At 36.3% G+C, this 20,657-nt stretch overlaps 1 protein-coding gene across 2 annotated transcripts; it reads right to left on the reverse strand.

The window, feature by feature from the left end:
* Positions 1-2,486: 2,486 nt before the first annotated feature.
* On the reverse strand, positions 2,487-20,177 carry LOC118648487. 2 transcript variants are annotated; one of them, XR_004965311.1, is made up of 3 exons: positions 20,026-20,177; positions 19,633-19,805; positions 2,487-5,005 (listed from the first exon to the last, which is right to left on the reverse strand). XR_004965311.1 is itself a non-coding variant. In XM_036294799.1 (3 exons), the coding sequence occupies exons 1-3, from the start codon at positions 20,019-20,021 to the stop codon at positions 4,987-4,989; spliced, it is 306 nt and encodes a 101-aa protein (XP_036150692.1). In that variant the 5' UTR covers positions 20,022-20,177; the 3' UTR covers positions 2,487-4,986. The 2 variants fall into 2 exon arrangements, 1 of the variants encoding a protein (XP_036150692.1); XM_036294799.1 differs by having other exon boundaries at positions 19,908-20,177.
* Positions 20,178-20,657: the final 480 nt, after the last annotated feature.

Below are 20,657 nucleotides of genomic sequence, written 5' to 3' on the forward strand. Positions count from 1 at the left end.
TCTCGTAGAGAAAGACACGAGAGCGAGAGTAATCGTTCCCCGCAGGAAAAAAAACGCCATCGAGAGTAGCAATCCTCCCCGCTTACCGTGAAGCCAAAGTTCGGTCGCGTTGCCCCGCGCGCCGGTCGATTTAAGCGGAAGTAAAACGCGAAGGAACTCCGAGTAACACAGATGCGTTTGCCTCCGTACTGCTCAACGAGTTAAACCGCAAACTCAATTGGACGTCAGAAAGAAACTCTGCAACAAATAGCCGAAGTCTGGCGCGGACGCGAACTCCGGCCTCAGTCATTTGACGCCTCATTTCTGTTGCCGCAAAAAGCGGGGTAATGACCAGAAGCGATTGCCACGATCCGCACGAGAGTATCGACGTTCAACGTTTATCCGAATCGAGTATCACGTGATGATGAACGTTCGCGTGTTAAGGCCGCGAACTATGCGAAATTCGATTACGATGAGACGCTCTCCTCGCGAAATAATTCTCGGCAATAGCGTCGCACTTACCGCTAGTATCTTAAATATTTGTTAACATCTAATAGAAACATTATGACAAAGTATAATTAAAATTTTATATTTACACCTTCTTGCGTAATATCAATTTTTATATGCAAATAAAATGTAAATTTTTTAATTTGTTGAATTCCTTAATTCTTATATAACCTTACGTAACTGTACATTATGCTGTATTTTCTCTTTCTTTTTTTTTTTTTTTTAGAAACAGTCGTCAAAGAAATATTATGTTAGAACAGTTTTATAATCTCTGCATAGTTAATCTTTCTGTTGTTGTATTATTAGCTTTTTTTGCGCACAAACAAACTAGTGCTCTGGATTACGAGTATTATTCATGGCGCGCATATACTTACATAAGTAACAAACCCCCGCATGCACTGTGATATTTTGAGAGACAACAACTTCCTCGGCACGACTTTGTGTACTAATGAAACGACTGACTACGTGCTTAAACATATGATATCTTTTCTCATTACAAAATAACGTTATGTTTTTATGATTGCGAAATATCTATTATGTTATTTAGTGACAAGGTAAGACGATTGTGGCGCACGTCTGGTTTTTGTGCCAAAAATCTATAGGTTCAAATCTACCCAGAACATATTAGATTTTTAATTAGTTTTTAAACCACTTTTCAAAAGATAATGGCAAAATTATTTTTGCCAAAACGGTCAACATGAGCATGCATGAGCATGTATCAAATCGAGACCGTGATTTTTAGTCATTCAAGGATCAATTTAAGAAAAAAGAAAGAGAAAGCTCTCTAAGAAAACACAATCAAGTAATCTCCGATTTTAATAACTTTTGGATATGTTAAAATATAAACAAAAATTGAAGAACACTAATTTTTTAATGACTAATTTGTAATGCGTTAAGGAAATAAATTTGTTTAAAAATCTTTTTTATAATTTTAATAATTTTCGCTTTAAAAAAAAACGAGATTTCTTTCAAAGAGATGTTTCATTTCCTTAACACACAAAAAGTACGTATTAAAAAATACTTTCTTGTGTATCTTTCTTATTTTTTAAATATATTTTAACATACAACAATTAAAAAATATTTGATATCCTTTCGATAATTTACAATTCTTTTTTATTTAGATAATCATACGGAATAAACAGAAATTAATAAATATAAATAGATATATAAATAGATAGTATAAATAGGTACACGCCTTTGTGTATATATAATTATATAAATTCTCTATATCAATTATACATTTATATTATTATTTAGTGGTTAATTTACAGTTAAACATTCTTGAATAAAAGTCAAACAATAAAGTGAATATTAGATAAATTCAAAATGCCCCTTGAAACATGTTGTACATGACAGTTCCAATTAGAGGCTGAAAAGGATCGAAGTTCCCGCCCTAATTAATGTTGATACATACACCTACTACGCAATTAACGTTTTAATCGCAAACGCTGAGACAGCTTGAGCGTGTACCCGCTTGTCAATTTAAAAATGCAGATTACGGCGCGGGCGTCATGACCTAAGAACTTCGCAGTCAGCTTAATTCTAAAGGGGTTTATTTGCCTACTTTGCTGTCGACCGACCTTGTTAGCAACACTTCTAATGTTCCGGTACGACACATTTGTACTCGGTCCTGAAAACCATTAACTAGTAAAGTTGCCGCACAACGGCACGATCGTCCGTACACGGAGTGTTAAGCATTTTCCACCGAAATACTCGAATTTGGCCACAATCCAAGTCTGGGACCGACTGGTTATATGCCTATCGCACATTTCCGGCTTATCTCGCATCAATTAAGGTGAGTACGTCACGCACATGGGACACTGCCGGACGTTTGAAACGATAAAGATAATATCACGGATATGTTAGAGATATTAACCTATGAACTTATGCACTGCATTCGAGGGATCCCATTAAATATTTTCACGGTAGTAGCTCTATGATAAATATACAAATTTATATATCCTATTCCTGACATGTGTCCTTTCTCTAGACATAAATAGATTGGATGTTTTGCATACTTAATATCATTATATGTTATCATTAAGATGTTCTTTTCAATTACTTCTTATATAGTATTGGAGCAATTAAATTAAAAAACTCAGTGGAAATTAAACATAATTGCTTTGTACAATTACGTCATTTTGAGAAATATTTATCAATATTGCAATTGTTTCGCTTTCTCGATGTTATACAACATACACATATAGTAAAAAGGTTTTTAACAAGAGTATTATAATAAAATTGATAACAAACTAAACTCGCAAGCGATAACGGTTGCACGATTTTCTCTTGTTAATTTATTCATCTCGCATACGTGCGAGACGTTGTAGTCCCTCACAAGCACTCTGAAAGCTAGGTGTTTTCAAGAACCATCGCGTTTCCATTAATAGCATATTCAATACAGATAACATTAACAACATCTTATAATAACATTGTGGTAATTCAAAATATCAAAGCAAAATATTATTTAAACCAATTGTTTTCAACAGTAAAATAACTATAATTTTGCGTTTCGATTAAAGTTTCATCCCAAAATAAAAAAAATCTCTTAATATTAATATTTGGTAGCTACAAAACTCAATTTCGGATAATATAATCTTAATATCTTTAATTACATTTTCTTTAAAATATTCTCAATTAATAATTATAGAAATTAGAGAGGGAGAGAGAAAGAAAGAGATTATATGTTTCCAATTTCCAAAGAGAAAGAGAGCAAGAAAAAGATGACAGTAAACCACATGAATAAATTATTTATCCTTATCGGTATATGAATATCTCACATTATAAATTTATTTTGACAGCATTAACATAGACAAACGAACGAGAAATATACTTGTAACGAGAAGAAATATAACAAGAAGCTGCTCCTTGTAACTCGTCCTCTCCGCGGCAAAGCGAGCTGACTACTAATTAATCGAGTAAAAAGTGATTTAATTACCGTAAAGATAGAGCATCTAATTAACCGATGCAAAAGAATGCAGCGGAAGCTCGCGTACGAAAGTGCACGTCGACGAATCCACTCGATATCGCGTTTCTTAGAATTCTCAGCCCAAGAGTGCGTGCTCGGGCGGATACGTCTGCAACACGTGCATCGCGACCTACTCTCTACGTATATCACATCGGTCGATGGATGGGCCGACATATACACGTAACCAGGTAATCCACATGGCGTATTCGAGTGTGACGGCCGTTCTTGCATGTAATTTATTATGTGCATAATTAGGATAACGAATAACTTAACAACTTTCCGCTCGCACAGCTAACGAGGGAGATGCGAGCGGTGAGATATGTCGACGACGACGGTTCAGGAAAATCGATTTTAAGAGCATTGGATTTTTAATTGACGGACTTCGATAATGTTCACGGTAACAGTCGTGCCATTAACAACGATAAATAAAAAAAAATAACTCGTAACAAAATGTTTATATTAACACTTTGATATTTTTAAAGTTTTTCTATTTTTTTACGAGCGGAATCGTGGACATTTTGTTCTCGCAAAAAAATTAGTATATATGTGCAACTTGTAACAACCATGCATATTTTCCTTTTGTCAATAAATAAAAATCCTTTTCAATTAAACAAAAAAGATGAATGCAAAACGAATCAAAACGTGCGTGCACAGTATGGAAAGTAATATTCATGAAAGTACTCGTAAATCAAGTTCTTAATTCCTTTATTCCGACCTACAACTGATCGGAAGCCCGTACCGCAATGTATGTACATGCATCCATGGTAAACGGCGGACACGCGTTTTAATGGCGAATTTAATGCGCGAGAGAGCGAGAAGAAGAACGTTGGCGATGATTGCGATCACGCCGCGCGCGCGAGATATCTCGCATGTTGGACCATATGCCGCTACGGATTAGGAGCGCGCATTACGTGCAAAGTGTTATTACGAGCGGCTGGAGGCGCCTTAATTAGTATTATTATCGAAATAATAATATGCGCACACACGGGAACTCCGACACCTGGAATCCGATGTTCTCACGGCGCCTTGTAATCGAGCAGTCGGAATAATCGGCGGGGATACTCTCTCGCTGGCAGAATATTGAAATACGATTTTAATTACTCGCCTGGCAAAACGCCCCTTTGCCGCAATTACAAAACGACGACAATTTACGACGTCTTGTCCGAAATTGTTAGAGTTCGATATTGTGAGTGTATAAAATCACTTTTTTTTTATTATTATACTTAACACGATGTATATAATAATTTTTTTTATAAAAACATAAATGTCACTCATCTAATACGTATTAAAAATTTACGTATTATTCATATAGAAATTGAAGTAGTCCTTTACTTTGCGACATTCCATAAAAGTGTAAACTATATCATATTATATCCTATTTTTTTAGATATTGAATCTATGAGAGATATTTATTGAATTGTAATATATTCTATAATTCTTAATAAAAAAAAATCCAAGTGTTCATAGATTCATTATCCTAAATTAGAATAAAATGCTATTTGACTCACCAATACGATGCGCAGCAACGGAATTTACCACATCCATGTTGATCTGTAAAATATAAATACGTTCATTACATTAATGATCAAAATAATTAATATTTAGATATTAAAAAATTACATTTATTACTCTATAATGCATGTTATATTCAATATTTTATGGCAATATCAAGTCGACTGGCACGCGACCAAGAAATTGTCTTTATTAATTGTCTTTACACGTAGCGCTCTGTATTATATTATTCTTCAAAACGCGAGATAAAAGCGCATGAAAATTATAATTATACTATGTAATTTACTTTTTGTTTCTATTTTCACTTCAACATCTATTTTAAAGAAACCAATTTCTTAATAATTATTTGAAAATAAAGAATAGATATAATATTCAGTATATTATACATTTACTTTGTACGCGTTATAACAAAGATTTTGCGACAGTAATGAGTTAACTGCCACGTGACTTGCTTTCGTTGCATATAACTCGTTGTACGTAAGGCTGCCAATATTACCATTTTCGGTAAACAAAAAATAAACGAAACTAATAGACAGGCAGCGGCATGAATCGTTCTGTACATTGCATTATTATAATAGTAAGATCAATGTGTATGAATATTACCCAATTGCTATTTCATACAATTAATTAACATTTATAATTAACAATTCGAGACGATGTCTATTTATCAAAGTTAATATTTTATATAATTGTACTAAATTTACATGTAATAAATTAATTACACATTAATTATTTAAGATTAAAATATGGATATTTAAAAAATATAAAATTATTTATAAGCAATAATTATTTTTTTAACCAAGTCCATTTGTAATCAATTATCTTCAATATATTGCATATGATTATACTCTGTGTGATCATGTCAATTTTTAGCCTCAATGTAGCAAAAAGCGCATAGGTACATCAGAAATGCAGTTTAAAGTATCATGCAATTATCATATTCTAGTAAGTAATATGCGCGATCGTAATTGTCATGTTTTCGCGAGTAAATGTGTAGGAGTGCAATAAAGAAACTTGAGAGAAAAAGAAAACCCGGAAGACATTAAATATAACTAAGGTATTATTTATTATTTAATTGTTACTTCCAGAAGTTTCATATTTATTTTATGTAAATAAAATATCATATTATATTTAATGTAAGACGTTCAATAATGACAGTGCAAATCGTAAATGTCCTGGTGATTTACAATATTCTTCACACATCCAAGCGTTATCAATTGCAATCGAGATGCCGTAGGATATATAAACATAATATATGCAAAAAAATATCAGACGGTTAATCATAAAAAGTGTGTATTTTACTGCCAAGTAAAATCGATAAATGAGACTTTGTGAGACGTACGAAAATTTCCCTTTTGTCTCATCCATCGGGTTCATCCTTGTAAGTTACCTTTCTGCTGCTGACGTAATGGATACATAAATTATGTATGTATACATAAATATGCCGAAATATGCTAATATTAGGCATAACTTACATCACTGCGCTGAAGGGTTATAATCTAATAAAAAAGTCAGCATCCCCGCGCGCAGAAATCTCAAGAGTCACCGCATGCCGTAATGGATCGGATTACGTGAATCTTCTTCCCGATACGATAATACGCCTGCTGAATTAATTATACCGCCATTAATTACAGCGTTCGTAATACCAGATCAGTTACCACAGTATCGTCAGATGCGAGATGATAAATGTTTCCGACCGGTGTAGAATTTAAAAACCGCCACTTAATAAGTATTCAAGCATTTGAATATTTAATATCTCCCGATCGTATAGGAAGGAAGATGTGATTTAGTAAATTTCTATGTAAGAAATATTTATCTCGCAAAAATACTTCTTATTCAATTAATTAATGTTTTTGACTTTATTTTCCCTTTATATTGCTATCTTGCTACAGAAACTATTATTGCAAACAAGAATTTGTGCTCGATCAATTATTAATAAACTATCTTTCATTTTGAAATGAGTTCCTTTCCTGAACATAGAAAAATTAATTGCAACACGACGCGACGGTTCAATCCGCGCGAGTGTCCGGGCGACGTCTTCCGATTTCATCGCGATTCGCGACGCCCCGCCCGGGAGAAGACGTGCGTGGGCGGCGGATGAGTTGCCCTGACGAGACGATGTAATGAAACGCACGTGTCCGTTCTTGTCGCGGTCCCAGTAATTGGTAACCGTGCGAGAAGAACACGCGGAAGAGACACCACGCGCTGACCTCGCGAATTTATTCCCGTTCGATATATGTGTGCGAAATACGCTTCGCGCGTAAATCCTATACCTACCCATCGCGAATTACCGTAAACTTCGTCACAAGTTGCTTGCTTGATCCTTTATTACGCCTCATATATGTATACGCGGGAGATATAAAAAATTATATATTATGTTTTACGACTTCATCGTAAATATGTAATGTGTATTTTTTAATAATAATACATAATAATGTTTTAAATAATATTGTGTAACGACTGTATCAATATAAAATAATAATTATGACAATAATACAAAATTCTTACTTTTGCAAATAAATATTTTAAATGTACACTGTTAGTCAGAAAGTCTTGTATATTTAGATTTCTTTTTTATTGATAATTCTCTCAGAGAAATATTGTGTCCTTAATAATTAAATCTGAAAAATCTTTCAGAAAGGCTATTATAATATTAATAAAAATATTTAACAACAATAAATGCTCCTAATATCCTTTCTTACAGATCAGGGATATCAACGAAAGAGAATGAGAGTGGAGTTCACTCGACGTTCTTTATTTTTGGACCCCCTTGCTGAAACCGTTTCAGATCGGACCGTGAAGGATCGAGAGGGAAAAAATTCTCATCAACGCGTTCATGGAACATCGTCCTGCGTGTGTACACAGTCACCCCCGAGCAGGCTCTTAAGCAGCTCTCCTTTGACCCTTAGAAATCCGGTGAACTTATTCAACGCGCGCGACGGTTCGTCTTTCCTTAGCAACGCTGGAAAATCCGTTTTCTGTCTGCCTTCCGTTTTACTCCCCTTTCTCTTCTTCGCTCTGCCACGTAGGAAGGGAATGGGAAAGAGGTCGTTAGTCAAGATAACGAATTAAGGCGAGATGAAAGGTGGACAAGACGGGAGAATCCCGTCTCTCGTCGTTTCCTTCGTTCCCTTCACAAAGGCACATTACATTTGGTACGTCGGCAAAACGTCCGATATATCTAATCGTCGGAAATCTGCATAATGGTCAGTTGGCGTGTCATGAGCGCACCTACCCTCATCATTCTCTACCCTCCCCAAACCGAACTGTATATCCGCAACTATACCGGCAAGATAAAAAGGTCTATTATTAATTGCTATTAATGCTTTCAATGTAGCATTACCAAAAGAAAAGGACAGTTTGCTTTAATTTATTATCAATACTAAAACTGCATTAATAATAAAACAATAATACTTATATAACATGTCAATAACTTTTTATAAAGTATTACAATAGTAAAAAGAAAATGATTGCAATATGTAATTAATTCCTAGCGCATTTCGTGCTTAAATAAATTTAACGTGTTTTTATTAACTAAAGAAATTTGATTTCAAAAATTCTAGGTTAAAAAATTCCGGCATATTATATTACTAAAGCGATCATAAAATGTCTACTCTCAATGATATTTTTATAATCCAATATCGAGATGACAGAATCCGCAAATTAAAAACTGATATTAATGAAAAAATTCGTTCACTCTTATCGCGACAGTTGGCTGTTCTCATAAATCTTCTTGGTATGATATTTCTAGATGCTTACACGATATTTTTCTTCATTTTGCGCCGAGACGTTTTTTAATAAATAATTCGCATTCATTTTTCACACTACACAATAAAATTTTATTATTTTTATAATTCAAGATATTTCTTCCACATATTTGTATTAAATGAATATTATAATAGCATAACTAAAACAATGGTAGTATTATTTTTTAAGAAAAAGATTTAAAAATATCAAAAATATTATAAATATTCAAAATCTTGCATTAATAAATGTTATTATTACATACACCAAGTATCTTATTCTATCGTCGAATTAGATGAAAAAGGCCTAAAAGATGCATATGCCGCCACCTTTCTAGTAACAGCTGAAGTTGATCGGTAGATCGGTACAATCGCAGATATACCTGCATATGTACATGTATGTATACAAAAAATATATACGTACATATCTACAATAATTACCAAAAAAGTATCAGTAAACTTAATTATTAATTTTTAATTCTAACGTAAAGATAAAAAAAATATGTATATCAAGAGACACAGTAATGTCTCACGCCAAGTGAAAGCGCAGCGCAAGACAGACCGTGTATATTTACGCGAGTGTATACGACTTGCGAGCACTCGTTATACGTACGTTATTTAAAAATATCAAAGTATAATTTTTATTAAACGTTGTACACATTGTATCATATAGATAATGTAAACAGAAAATTTATTAATTTTATTATATAAAATGCCTGAGTTTAAAATATAATTTTCAATTATCGAATAAATTTCAAATATAATAAGCTATTTATCAAAGTTACCGATATATCAATAAAAATTTCATAAATGGAGATAATAATTTAATTAATTATGCACTATGTTGCAGCAAAATAATTTTATTTATTGAAATATAACGTACGCACATACATGTACGCACAATCATTTTATTTTTGCTCCTCCACTAAGCATACCTCTATTCAATGTCTAAATTTTTATCGCGAGAAATGAATAAAGTACTGTTCACACATACAGTGCCAATGTATATGTATGTACGTGTCGATATGAGTAACCGCAAAAAGAAAGCCACATTGTCTAACTCGAACGGGAATAAGACACACGCCATCCGTTGCCGGACACAATGGTAGAACGATGACGGGCCATTATTCACGGCGGCAGGAAAGCCGAGCTTAAAAGTCTCCGCGTTCAGTGAATCGGCGAAAAACCGTCTCGAGAAGAATGCGATTTTCGTGCTTCGAGCGTACTCGAAGTCACGACCACAGAAGATGAGCTTAAATAATTACACGAATCAATTCCGTCTCGACACAAAATCGAAAGACACGTCGTTCGCGTCGATTCCCCGCTCTACGTTTTGCGGCTTCCATAATGACCGCAAGCTGTGACTTTAAATATCTGCCTTTAATTAAATCTTGACATTTTTTTTATATATGTACCCTTTTAACAAGCGTAGATAGCTTTTGCAACAAAAAACGTATATGTATTATATGCATACATGTAATGGTAAATATTCTATAAAAAAAAATACCTTTAATCCTATAAATTTCAAATAGTAGTTGTTTTTTAATAATAAAGTTTAATCCTTTTTTTTTTTCATATACTTACATAACAATATCAATCAATAATTTAAAATTTAATGCAATATAGAAATTTAATTTTTAAAATTTAATATAATATAAAGCAACAATCTGATAAAAGCACACGAGAGAAGTACACTGGATTCTCGCTGTCGTAATGGAAAGACATTTGCCAAGAGGAAGCCACATTGTCGAACAATCGATCGAACGTGGATTTCGACGGCGAGACATAAATCTCTTCGCGGAGTCGTTCGTCTCTCGAGAGAGATGCGCGCCTCCCGTTAGACGAACTTAATATGCGAGTAATGCATATCGAGACAGCAGGGCACTGACAGTCCATATTAAATTCTTAGCGGGCAGCGCGCGTCGCGCTTAATGTCGCTCATTAATCAATGGCATTGTGTGCGCGGCGCGGTAAGCCCGGTCCAAATGTTTCGACATGGGACTCTTTTCGTTTAAGCGGGTTGCGATTGTGTGTTCGTCGCCGGTCGAGACAACAATTCCGTGCGCGGAACGACACGGTACATTACCGGCAGAATGCGCCGGTAAGTTATGGGATCTCGTTGTATTTAAAGCACGGGGCGTCACTTCAGTTATACGCGCTACATCTTCACTTGTGTTTCCCCCCCGTATTACGGCAACAGGACAGAAACTTTTCGCGACATTTAATTTTTCAAAGATGTTAAATATATTGACAGTACAAAAAAAAAGTAAAATCGAAACGTATTTTGCAAATTGGAAAAAATAGGCAATAAAAAGTAAATTTTTTTAAAAAGTGTAAAATATATAATGTACAACATTACATAAAAATAGCTGCGCTACATTGTTATTAGAATAACAGTACAAATTAAAAAATTGGATATTATTGAAGACGGAAATCCCATAAAAATATAACGATCACTAAATAATAGACATGATTCACTTTATTGAAATTTCATTACTACCAAGTGATAACACATCACAATGAAATCACGTAATAAAGGTTCAAGCATTTACTCAGAAATATTTTATGTCGTTGCGGAACATTTCATTAGCTTCAGCAAGTTTGCGCGATATAAAGTTACATTTGCGAGCGCGCGTATAATGTATCCGTTCCAACTCGCGGCTGCAATCGCGCGAAAATGTTTCTAACATTTTACAAAGTGACAGCCACCCGTTTCGCCACGGCCGACCCCGGCTATCGTGACACGTCGTGATGACAAAAGCGAACGGTAATAAAAATCAGCTTCGGTGCGTATCTGTGCACACACACACATACACTCTCTCTCTCTCTCTTCTCTCTCTATCTCTCTTGGCCGCAACGATCTCGCCGTTCATTCAGGAATGACGACGATCGGGTGTTCGGTTTTCAAGCGGACAATAACCGGGCCGACGCGTTCCGGACGCGAGTTTCATTCCGCTGCGCCCGCGTCGCGCTGTTTAAAGCCGAAAGCGCACACAAAAGCCGGGCGCTTTCATATTTCTGCCGCGGCGCGTAAGTCTCGCGTGAATTCGCGTCGATACGCGCGCGCCCGGAAAGTTATTCTACGAAGAGTCTGTGCGATCGCAAATATCGGCAGCCCTTGCTGCTATTGTCTCCGCCATGTTTACGTTCGCGCGACTGATTACATACCTTCACCGGGTTTTTTTTTTTATCTCTTTTTGTCTCTCTTTTTTTTTTAATACTGCGAGTCGCCGCGTATACATAGGTCGTATATTGATCGCGATGTCCTAAACGTGTCGTCAAGCTTACAAGCATAAACGTACAAGTAATAAATTTGCTTTAATATAAACGGGCTTTTGAGATTGATGAAAAGATATCCTGAAAACGAAATTTTGCAAAGATGTTCAGGAAATTTAAAATGATTCTGCGATGTTAATAAAGTGCGCGTTTACGATTTTTATCTTCTAATACAAAGATGTAAATATCAATAAACATTTTAATTTTTTTTTTATGTGTGGCGCGCATGTAAGATATGTAACGTTGCATATATCAACAAAGACGAAACATTTAGTCGTAAACGGCATTGCAACCTACATTAAACGCAATCCCACTTCGTATTCTCGATGGCGCATATGCATAGAATCGCGTAATAGGTCGAATAGCCAAATTTGCATAGTCATATAGTTAAGCGTATAGATTGGTAGACTAATTAGGAGCTTTGCATAGCGGTGCTGTTTAGCTGAAAGTTGGCAGAGAGAGGAATCGTCTCCAAAGGATTATGGTCCCGCTGTAAATATCCTTCATTAATTTAATCATGGAATTACTGTCTAAATGATATCGATACGACTTGGAACCGGTGCGATATATATTTTTTAAATAAATAAGACTGAATCGATTAATTATGGTTTGCATTGAAAAACTCTACGGCGAATTATGCATATTTCACACAAATAAATAATAATTTCAAAATTGGATTTCGATAAATAAGTCGATGAATGAACAACGTGAATGAATTTTATTTATCAAATATACTCTCTCATTTATTTTATGTATCGTACATTTAATATTCGATACATTTAATATTTATTTTTTCCAAAAAATTTCCCGTAATTTTCATTCTACTATAAATATTGAAGCTTCTTAACTTATATTCTTTCACGGCCTTCTACATACAACAAAAAATTTTATTATTTCATTTGATAGCTATTACCAAACTCATTTTTCAGTGTAGTAACTACAGTTCCTTCATACGACTCGTATCAAAGTCAATAATGAACTTTCGATCCTCAATGCGTAGGGGCATTCTTTTTTGCGAGCACAGTAATTCCGCGGCGGCGATTAAACTCGAATTACACGCGTGGGCGGGTGGCCGCGAAAGGGCGCATTCGGCATAATCGAAGTATCGCGTGCCAACGGTATGTACGATAATTCCATTACGCGAGAGAACAAATGTACCGCGGATGTACGTGTACACGCACCGGCAGAAATGGTGTCCCGCGACGTTCAGCGCGCGGCGATCACCCACACACGCGAAGCGCCGTACGTGTTACTGGGCGCGCGGAGGAGCCGAGGAGATGGGAGAGGAGCGAAAAAAGTGGGGATCGCGCCGGTGTTGCATCCTTCACCAACGTCGCACGTTGAAGAAGGATAGAGCTAAGATGAGTGAGAAGACGTGATACCGACTCGATGGTGTCCCAATATCCGTTTCACTCGCACTCGATACTAATATCGTCTCTCGCTCGCCAATACCATATTAATTATGTTAAATGTTAGATGAACAAAAAATTAACTTACAATCTATCTTACAAACTACAATTAACTTACAAACTATCAACATTAAATAAATCTAAATGTTAAAATAAAATTTTTATTATCTTTTAAAATTATTATTTACACAATTTTGCACACACTTACTTACAATACAAGAAATTAATCTTATACTCTAAATTTGTAAATGGATAAGAAACTCTTATAGTGAGTCTGAAAATTATCCGTAACGATGGTTATAATTTCACACAAAAATTTGTTACGGGATGAAAAAGAAGCATTATTACGCAATCATAAGTGAATCAATAATTAATTGGGATAAACGTTAATTTTTTTCTTTCTATGTATAACATAATTAATATTTCAATAAAAATTTGTGTTTTTTAAAATTAAATTTTATCACTTTACATAATATAAAGTAATGAATGACATGCTAATAGAATAAATGTCGACGCTTCGTGCACTCGGATAGCCGTCTCTCAAAGAAAAAGGAAAGCACGACGCATCGGTATTGGCGAGCGAGAGACGATATTAGTATCGAGTGCGAGTGAAACGGATATTGGGACACCATCGAGTCGGTATCACGTCTTCTCACTCATCTTAGCTCTATCCTTCTTCAACGTGCGACGTTAGTGAAGGATGCAACACCGGCGCGATCCCCACTTTTTTCGCTCCTCTCCCATCTCCCCGGCTCCTCCGTGCGCCCAGTAACACGTACGGCGCTTCGCGTGTGTGGGTGATCGCCGCGCGCTGAACGTCGCGGGACACCATTTCTGCCGGTGCGTGTACACGCGGCGCGGCGGAACCCTTTTATCGGGCGCGATCTGATAATCCGCCGATCGGCAGCGGGCGGAGGCTAAAAACGGCTGCGTGAGATACGCGACTAATTCACGTCGCGTGAAAAACCGGCGTTGCGAGCTGCATAAAATATACCCAGCGGCGTAAGCGACACGACCGCATTTGCGACCGCGGGTGCAGAATATCTTGTCGCTTTTATTCGCTCGTAACCTCGTGTGCTCTAAAAATTCACTCTCACCCTTTAGAAAATTCTATTTTACAAAATAAAAGATATTATCATGGATTCTATTAGCCTTTACCTATACTTGTACACGTACAATTGTACACATGGATATTGTTGAACAACAGAAGTACTTTTCGTCGAACTACGGTTGGTTATCGCATAAAGAGCTTAATGTTGTCAACGTCGTATTATCGTTAAAAATGCCAATATTTCAAAACTAAACAATGAAATGATAGAAATAGCAATATAATCCGTTTAGTATTTATATGATAAAAATATTTATGTTTCATTCGAGTTTATTATATCTATTTTTCAATGTTAAATATCTAATTGTTGCATTATTAAAATACACATGGCTGATTTGACAAAGAAATGGCACTTACCTTTTCCGATATTCCAGAAGACAAATAATTAAATAAGTTTTTCAAAATAAACTTTATAGTTTACAGATTTATATTAATATTTAATCAGAGAAGAAAAAGATGAAAAATAATTTGTTAATTCATAAATATATGTCTATAATTAAATAATATTACTAGATACAATTTATGAATAGATTTTTGTAAATGTAATTCCAAACTTTAACTTTCTGAAATATTCTTTGTTGCCGGTTGATTACGTTGTTATTTATATTCATTATTTGTCACTTCGTAAGCTTCATTCAAAAAGTTTTCAAAATCCGTATAATCCGCGATAAAACTACATTAAACGGAAACTTTCTTAATATAAAGTAAAGACAATCAATATTCTTCTTTGTGTGCGACTTTAATAAGAACTTCACACATGATACCTTGTTTTGCAACGAGCATGCCACTTTGCACAAATCGTATGAAAACTAACATTGAAAATTAAATTAGAACGCACGTAAATTAAAATTTGCCGAAAATTAAAATTTTACAGAATATTAGATATTTTAATATCAATAAAATTTAATAATAACGATTAAAACAAAAAATATGCAATAAAGCTTACCATAACTCTGTACAAGTAGATGTAACTATTTCATTTCATTTTTCCTTTCTTAATTTTTTAATTTACGCTACGTATGAATAGTTCATGTCATGTGACATTCTTGTTAGTTTCAGAGACTAGAGTCTCAGAGAATAGATATTTCAGAGAACAGTAAAATTGATTTTGTCCTCGACATCAAACATGATAATTCGTGAACGGAAACGGGTGACGCGAATGGACCGTCGAGATTGTGAATGACCCGACTATTCTCGGCGCGGGGAGGAATTTCGTTGAGGAATCTTTTCAACGTGAGACGCGACGGGGCGCGGGACGAGTGCGAGTGAAACCCGAACAAAAAAGCTCGCAAGCTCGTTTGGTACAACGCCGCTGCGTCTGTTCATTTACATAGTCTGGTGCATTTATAGACCATTACACCACGCTGCATCGCTATTAGCTTATATTTTTCGCATTACTCGCCGCATCGTGAGTTACGGCCGGTTTACTTGAGCGACTTCCTGCATAGCTTATATATATATCGCAGTAGACAGTGCAGCGTTGTCGACCGATTTTCTAGTTGTGTTATTTCCTTTATCGGTTAATTTATCTTTGTGTGCTTGTCCGAGCTGAGTGTCTTAAGTTTTTATAAATACAATTTTATTAAAATCTCAATGTAACAAAATATTTTTGAATTCTAGGCACAAATAACTTTCTCAAATAACGTAGTATAAATTTCTTTATTATATCTTAATCTGTTTTTCATTTTTATTTCGCCAATCTAAAAAATAAAATTGTATAAAAAAAATTATCATATTTCTGATTTAATTTTACAACTACGTTTATACAAAAAAAAACAACTTTCTTTATAGATTTTTCTTTTATTCAAAACGTTTATTTATTTGAAATATTTCTTGAAAAGATAGAAAATTAGCTGTCACTCTAATTAAGAACAACGCTCCGTTCATCTTCAAGCTGTTCCTTCACTTACAGATTTGCTTGCTCCGGACACACAAAGCACTCTGAATAACTCTGAACCGGAAACGATTAATCGCGATGGCCCGTCGCTCGGCTGCAAATGAACGCATTGACGCGATTAGCAAAGCCATGGTGTCGAGGCGCAAACAAAACGCGCGTTTTCTGCCGGCGATTCATCGCGGCGAATATTTGGCTCGCGCGATCCGAAAGCAAAATACGCGACGCGCATCGCCGGACAAACGCATTCGCGCTTGTTCCCTTTTTGCGGCTCGCGTACGCGCTCGCGTGCGAATGTTCTCGTCCGGCCGGCTAAAATATCTCGCATATTTTTGTTGGGAATTAATCCAGGCCGTAATACCGGCCAGCGGGTGCGCACTGAAAATTCTCTCGACAAACAATTTCTCCCGCCGCCCACCTATCTCCCTCCTCCCCGTGACGCTAAAGGGCGCGCACTGTAGCCGCACGTGTCTGCAATTTCCACGTATGTCCGTGTCTTGGGGAAGCCGACGTACGTTAATATACGGGGTGCGTCGTGAAAAAAATAGATCAGTTTATTTGAACCCTGATATAGCCGCTTGATTGACGGACATTATCGAAGCCATTATCACTTGCGTGAGCTTAAATAAGCATGCAGGAAGAGAGATAAATAGCTTAACTTTTTACGTTTATAACTAACATTTAAATGTCGTGTTCAAATTAATTGCAATTAACCTAAATTTGCGATAAATGTTCATTATTACGATTCTTTAACGGCAGGATTAAAATTTCGTCGAATCTGACTCTTGAGTGTTTTTAACTTGGCAATCTCTGACTCGGCAATTAACGATTGGATCCTTCTGAATACACTTCTAAGTAAAATCCATCTCTCAGTCTGCTCGAAAATACAGTCTTGTGTATGACGTGTGGAGTGTTTTGCGAGCCACCTTGTATAGAAGTCTACAGCGAATGTATCTGGCGTCGCGTACGTGTATATCTCGTCTGTGTGTTCGACACAGAAGTACGCGGGTGTCTGGGACCGCTTGTGAGGGCGGGAAAACGCGAGAACCGGCGAAATGGTCAACTGTAACCCCCGACCCTCGCAAACCCCCGCGGGCGCATATTCGCCGCCTGGAATTCCTCAAGTTTACCGAGGGACAGAAATTAGTTGGAGCGACGTAATTGGTGGAATGTATGCGTTCGCCCGTTAACGTTATGGCACCTCTCATTACCGTTCTAACGGCAGCTGACACGGGTGCTTCCGCCCCCGCGTGCGCCATATTCTCGAGGGGAAAAAAAAACGGATCAAACGTCACCCTGGTGTAAGATAAAGGACCGGTGCGATAAAGTGCCAAGATCCCCTCACGGTATTTTACCTTCGCAGATATATTGTATGATTTGAATTCTTATTACACACGAAAATAATGTTATATAAAATATCATATGTGCATTTGCATACACGTGTCCCTTCTTTCTTTCTCCCCTTTCTATTTCTTTTAACGCAACGCCCTCGAAACCGCGCCGGTCTTGACAGGGAACTTTCAGACCGCTCGATTATTTGCCCTCGACCCATAAATGGCCGAAGTCTCGTCGAACGCAATTTAATCAAGTTCGGCAAGTTCGCCGACGATGTGGCGGTTGTCGGGGTCAGTGCATGCATTCTATACTAGCCAGGGGAATTTTGTGGACCACGCGCGGTCACCTACTGTAATATTAATGGCTCGAGTATGAAATTTGCTTAATCATGACTAACGGGATGACCCAATGGAATCACAATAGGTTCGCCGCCGCGTTTGCCCGTCGCGTCAATTCCGAATAATGATCGCTGCGTAATCTGCGCAACGGAGCACGAAAAAGGGCGTATTCGTCGTGGTTTTACAAAAATATATCGATTTTGATATTTGTGCCTCGCCCCCCCTTCCCCTCCGAGAAAGTTCGCGAAATTTAATAAAGAATGGAAAGGGCAATTTAATAGAAATAGAAAGTTAATCAAATTTCAAAGTGAAATCTCGCTCGCTAACTTACTTTCGTTCACTTCAATTTATTCAACTAACTTTCTTGATTCACAAGAACCACTTTTACATCCAATCAGTGTATTTTCCTTGAGGTGAAAAATTTCAATCCTATTAATGTAAAATTTCCGCTGTTTTTTTTCCGTAAAAATGATAAAAATTTCTCTAACATTTTTAGTAAATATGCCTCTGAATGATATATATGCTGAGAACATTTTCAAATGTACAAAATTTATTGTTATAACTTTAATATAAATATATATGTAAGAATTTTATCGTATCTTCGCTGTGGTCAACGGATACCTTCGTAAATATTTCTTTTTCCGAGACACAATTCTAATGGCCAGTAGCATTTTCTTGCTTAATTAGTGTGAATAATGCCGCGCATTTGACCATTTCGTATCTGTGGCCATGACGGCAAAAAGATACCACGCGAAAAGAAAATCTGAAAAAGAGAACGCTAAAAGTGGGAGTGACAAATCCGAGGAACCGAGAAAACAAAGCTCGACCGGGAAACAAAAATTACGAAAGACAATGAAAAATGTTCATTAGTTATAGGGGAATCAAGTACGTCCACGTTTTCTCCCTAACAAAATCGTCCCGGCTATATCTCACGCTACACGAAAAACACGTTTGCATCCGTGCTTCCTATATTCTACGTATGCTTTCCACGTCGTACATGGTATATCACTCTACTCAGGCATATATATAATTTTAAAATTTCATTAATAAATTAGGTCAATATAGTCACAAATATTATTATGACTTAATTTATTAATGCGCTTGCGAGATTCATTATATGACCATAATTATTTACTTCAAACAAATTATTCAAATATTCATATTGTTCATCACTTCTGTTAAACACAACATAAATATACAAATAATAAAATTTTTTAATTAAAAAAATACAGAAAACATTAATTCATATTATTATTATGTATTATATATTATATTATTTTACACACAGTATATTTTATATTGATATAAATGTAAATAATAGGATTTTATAATTACAAAAAATACCGATTTATATTATTATACTATTATATTATTATATATTTTTATATCTTATAATATGTATTTTGCAGGTAAAATAATATTTCTTACTATTTCCTTTCAGGCAACTTTATTATGCGCGCTATTGATTTCGCTTGATTTCGTGATATTGAGTGAAAATATTGCCGCGGTGACAGATTCCTTCAATATATTATAGACTCGCTTGATAGACATGTAACTACTTACCGCGCGCGGTCGGATATATCGGAAGGCTGCACTACTGGAACTCTGGAAGGTGGACCGGTGCCGAATACAAGGAACGGAGGAATAGAATTCCGCGCCGTCCCGCTGTTCCGCTCCTTTCCACTCCCCCTTCTCCTCCCTCCCCGCCTCCACGAGTCTCGCTGGCAGACTTCTTTCTGTAACACGAAATAATGCGTGATTCCGAAACGACAGAATGATTGATGAATCCGCGTATAAAGAAAGCGCGACATGAAATTTCGATCAACCGAACGTTATACCTCGAGTCGCGTATCGCGGATTTTATACGCGCGACGAATGCGCTCGGCGGTGGCGTCGTGTTGCCGAGATCGACAGATTTCCGCGCAGCGCGTTCGTCGTGAATCAAGCCTCATCTACCTCAATCCGTCTCCGGCCAATGCCTTTCCGGATGGGAGATTTCTTCTGCACGAAATCGCGACGTCGCGACAGACTGGATCCGTGCCGCGGGAGATACGCCGGTACCACCGATATGAACTGCGATGCCGCGTATGAGAAAGAAAGATGGCGACTAACGTTCGCGATCACGTGATCATCGATAAAACGCCGTCTCACGAAAAACGCGATCGAATGGAAATCGAATGCGGGAGCGCGGGAAATTCATACATCACAACTCCTCCTTTTAATATTGTCATTAATTTTCAATTAATATAAATGGCGATTAATTAGTAGATCTGGAGTCAATTTGTTAGTTCTTTTCAGTTGAATTTCACTTTATCTTTTTTTCTCTCCACTTTGGCAATAAGAGAGTAAGAAATGCAAAAGGTTCAACTAAAAAGAACAGATCAATTACCATCAACAGAAAAGTCAATATTTTACATAACTCGAAAATTTTCAATTGCCCTTTTTTTGAATCGTACAGTCAGGGAAATACGACGAAAAATCGTGAATTTTGAAATTTTCTGAGAATTACCGTTGCTTTCTCGTGTGACGTGAGTTTATCGTAGTTGATCGTATAATATTTCCCACTTTCGATAATCGTTCCTGACACT

This window comes from Monomorium pharaonis, unplaced genomic scaffold (assembly GCF_013373865.1).
Source record: "Monomorium pharaonis isolate MP-MQ-018 unplaced genomic scaffold, ASM1337386v2 scaffold_466, whole genome shotgun sequence".
In the NCBI taxonomy this organism is placed as follows: domain Eukaryota; kingdom Metazoa; phylum Arthropoda; class Insecta; order Hymenoptera; family Formicidae; genus Monomorium; species Monomorium pharaonis.

Excerpts from the sequence above, each read along its gene's own strand:
- LOC118648487 (XM_036294799.1), bottom strand. The coding sequence starts at position 20,021 with ATGAGGCTTGATTCACGACGAACGCGCTGCGCGGAAATCTGTCGATCT. Across the intron at positions 19,806-19,907 it reads TCCGCGATACGCGACTCGAG|AAAGAAGTCTGCCAGCGAGA; the intron begins GTATAACGTTCG and ends TTCGTGTTACAG.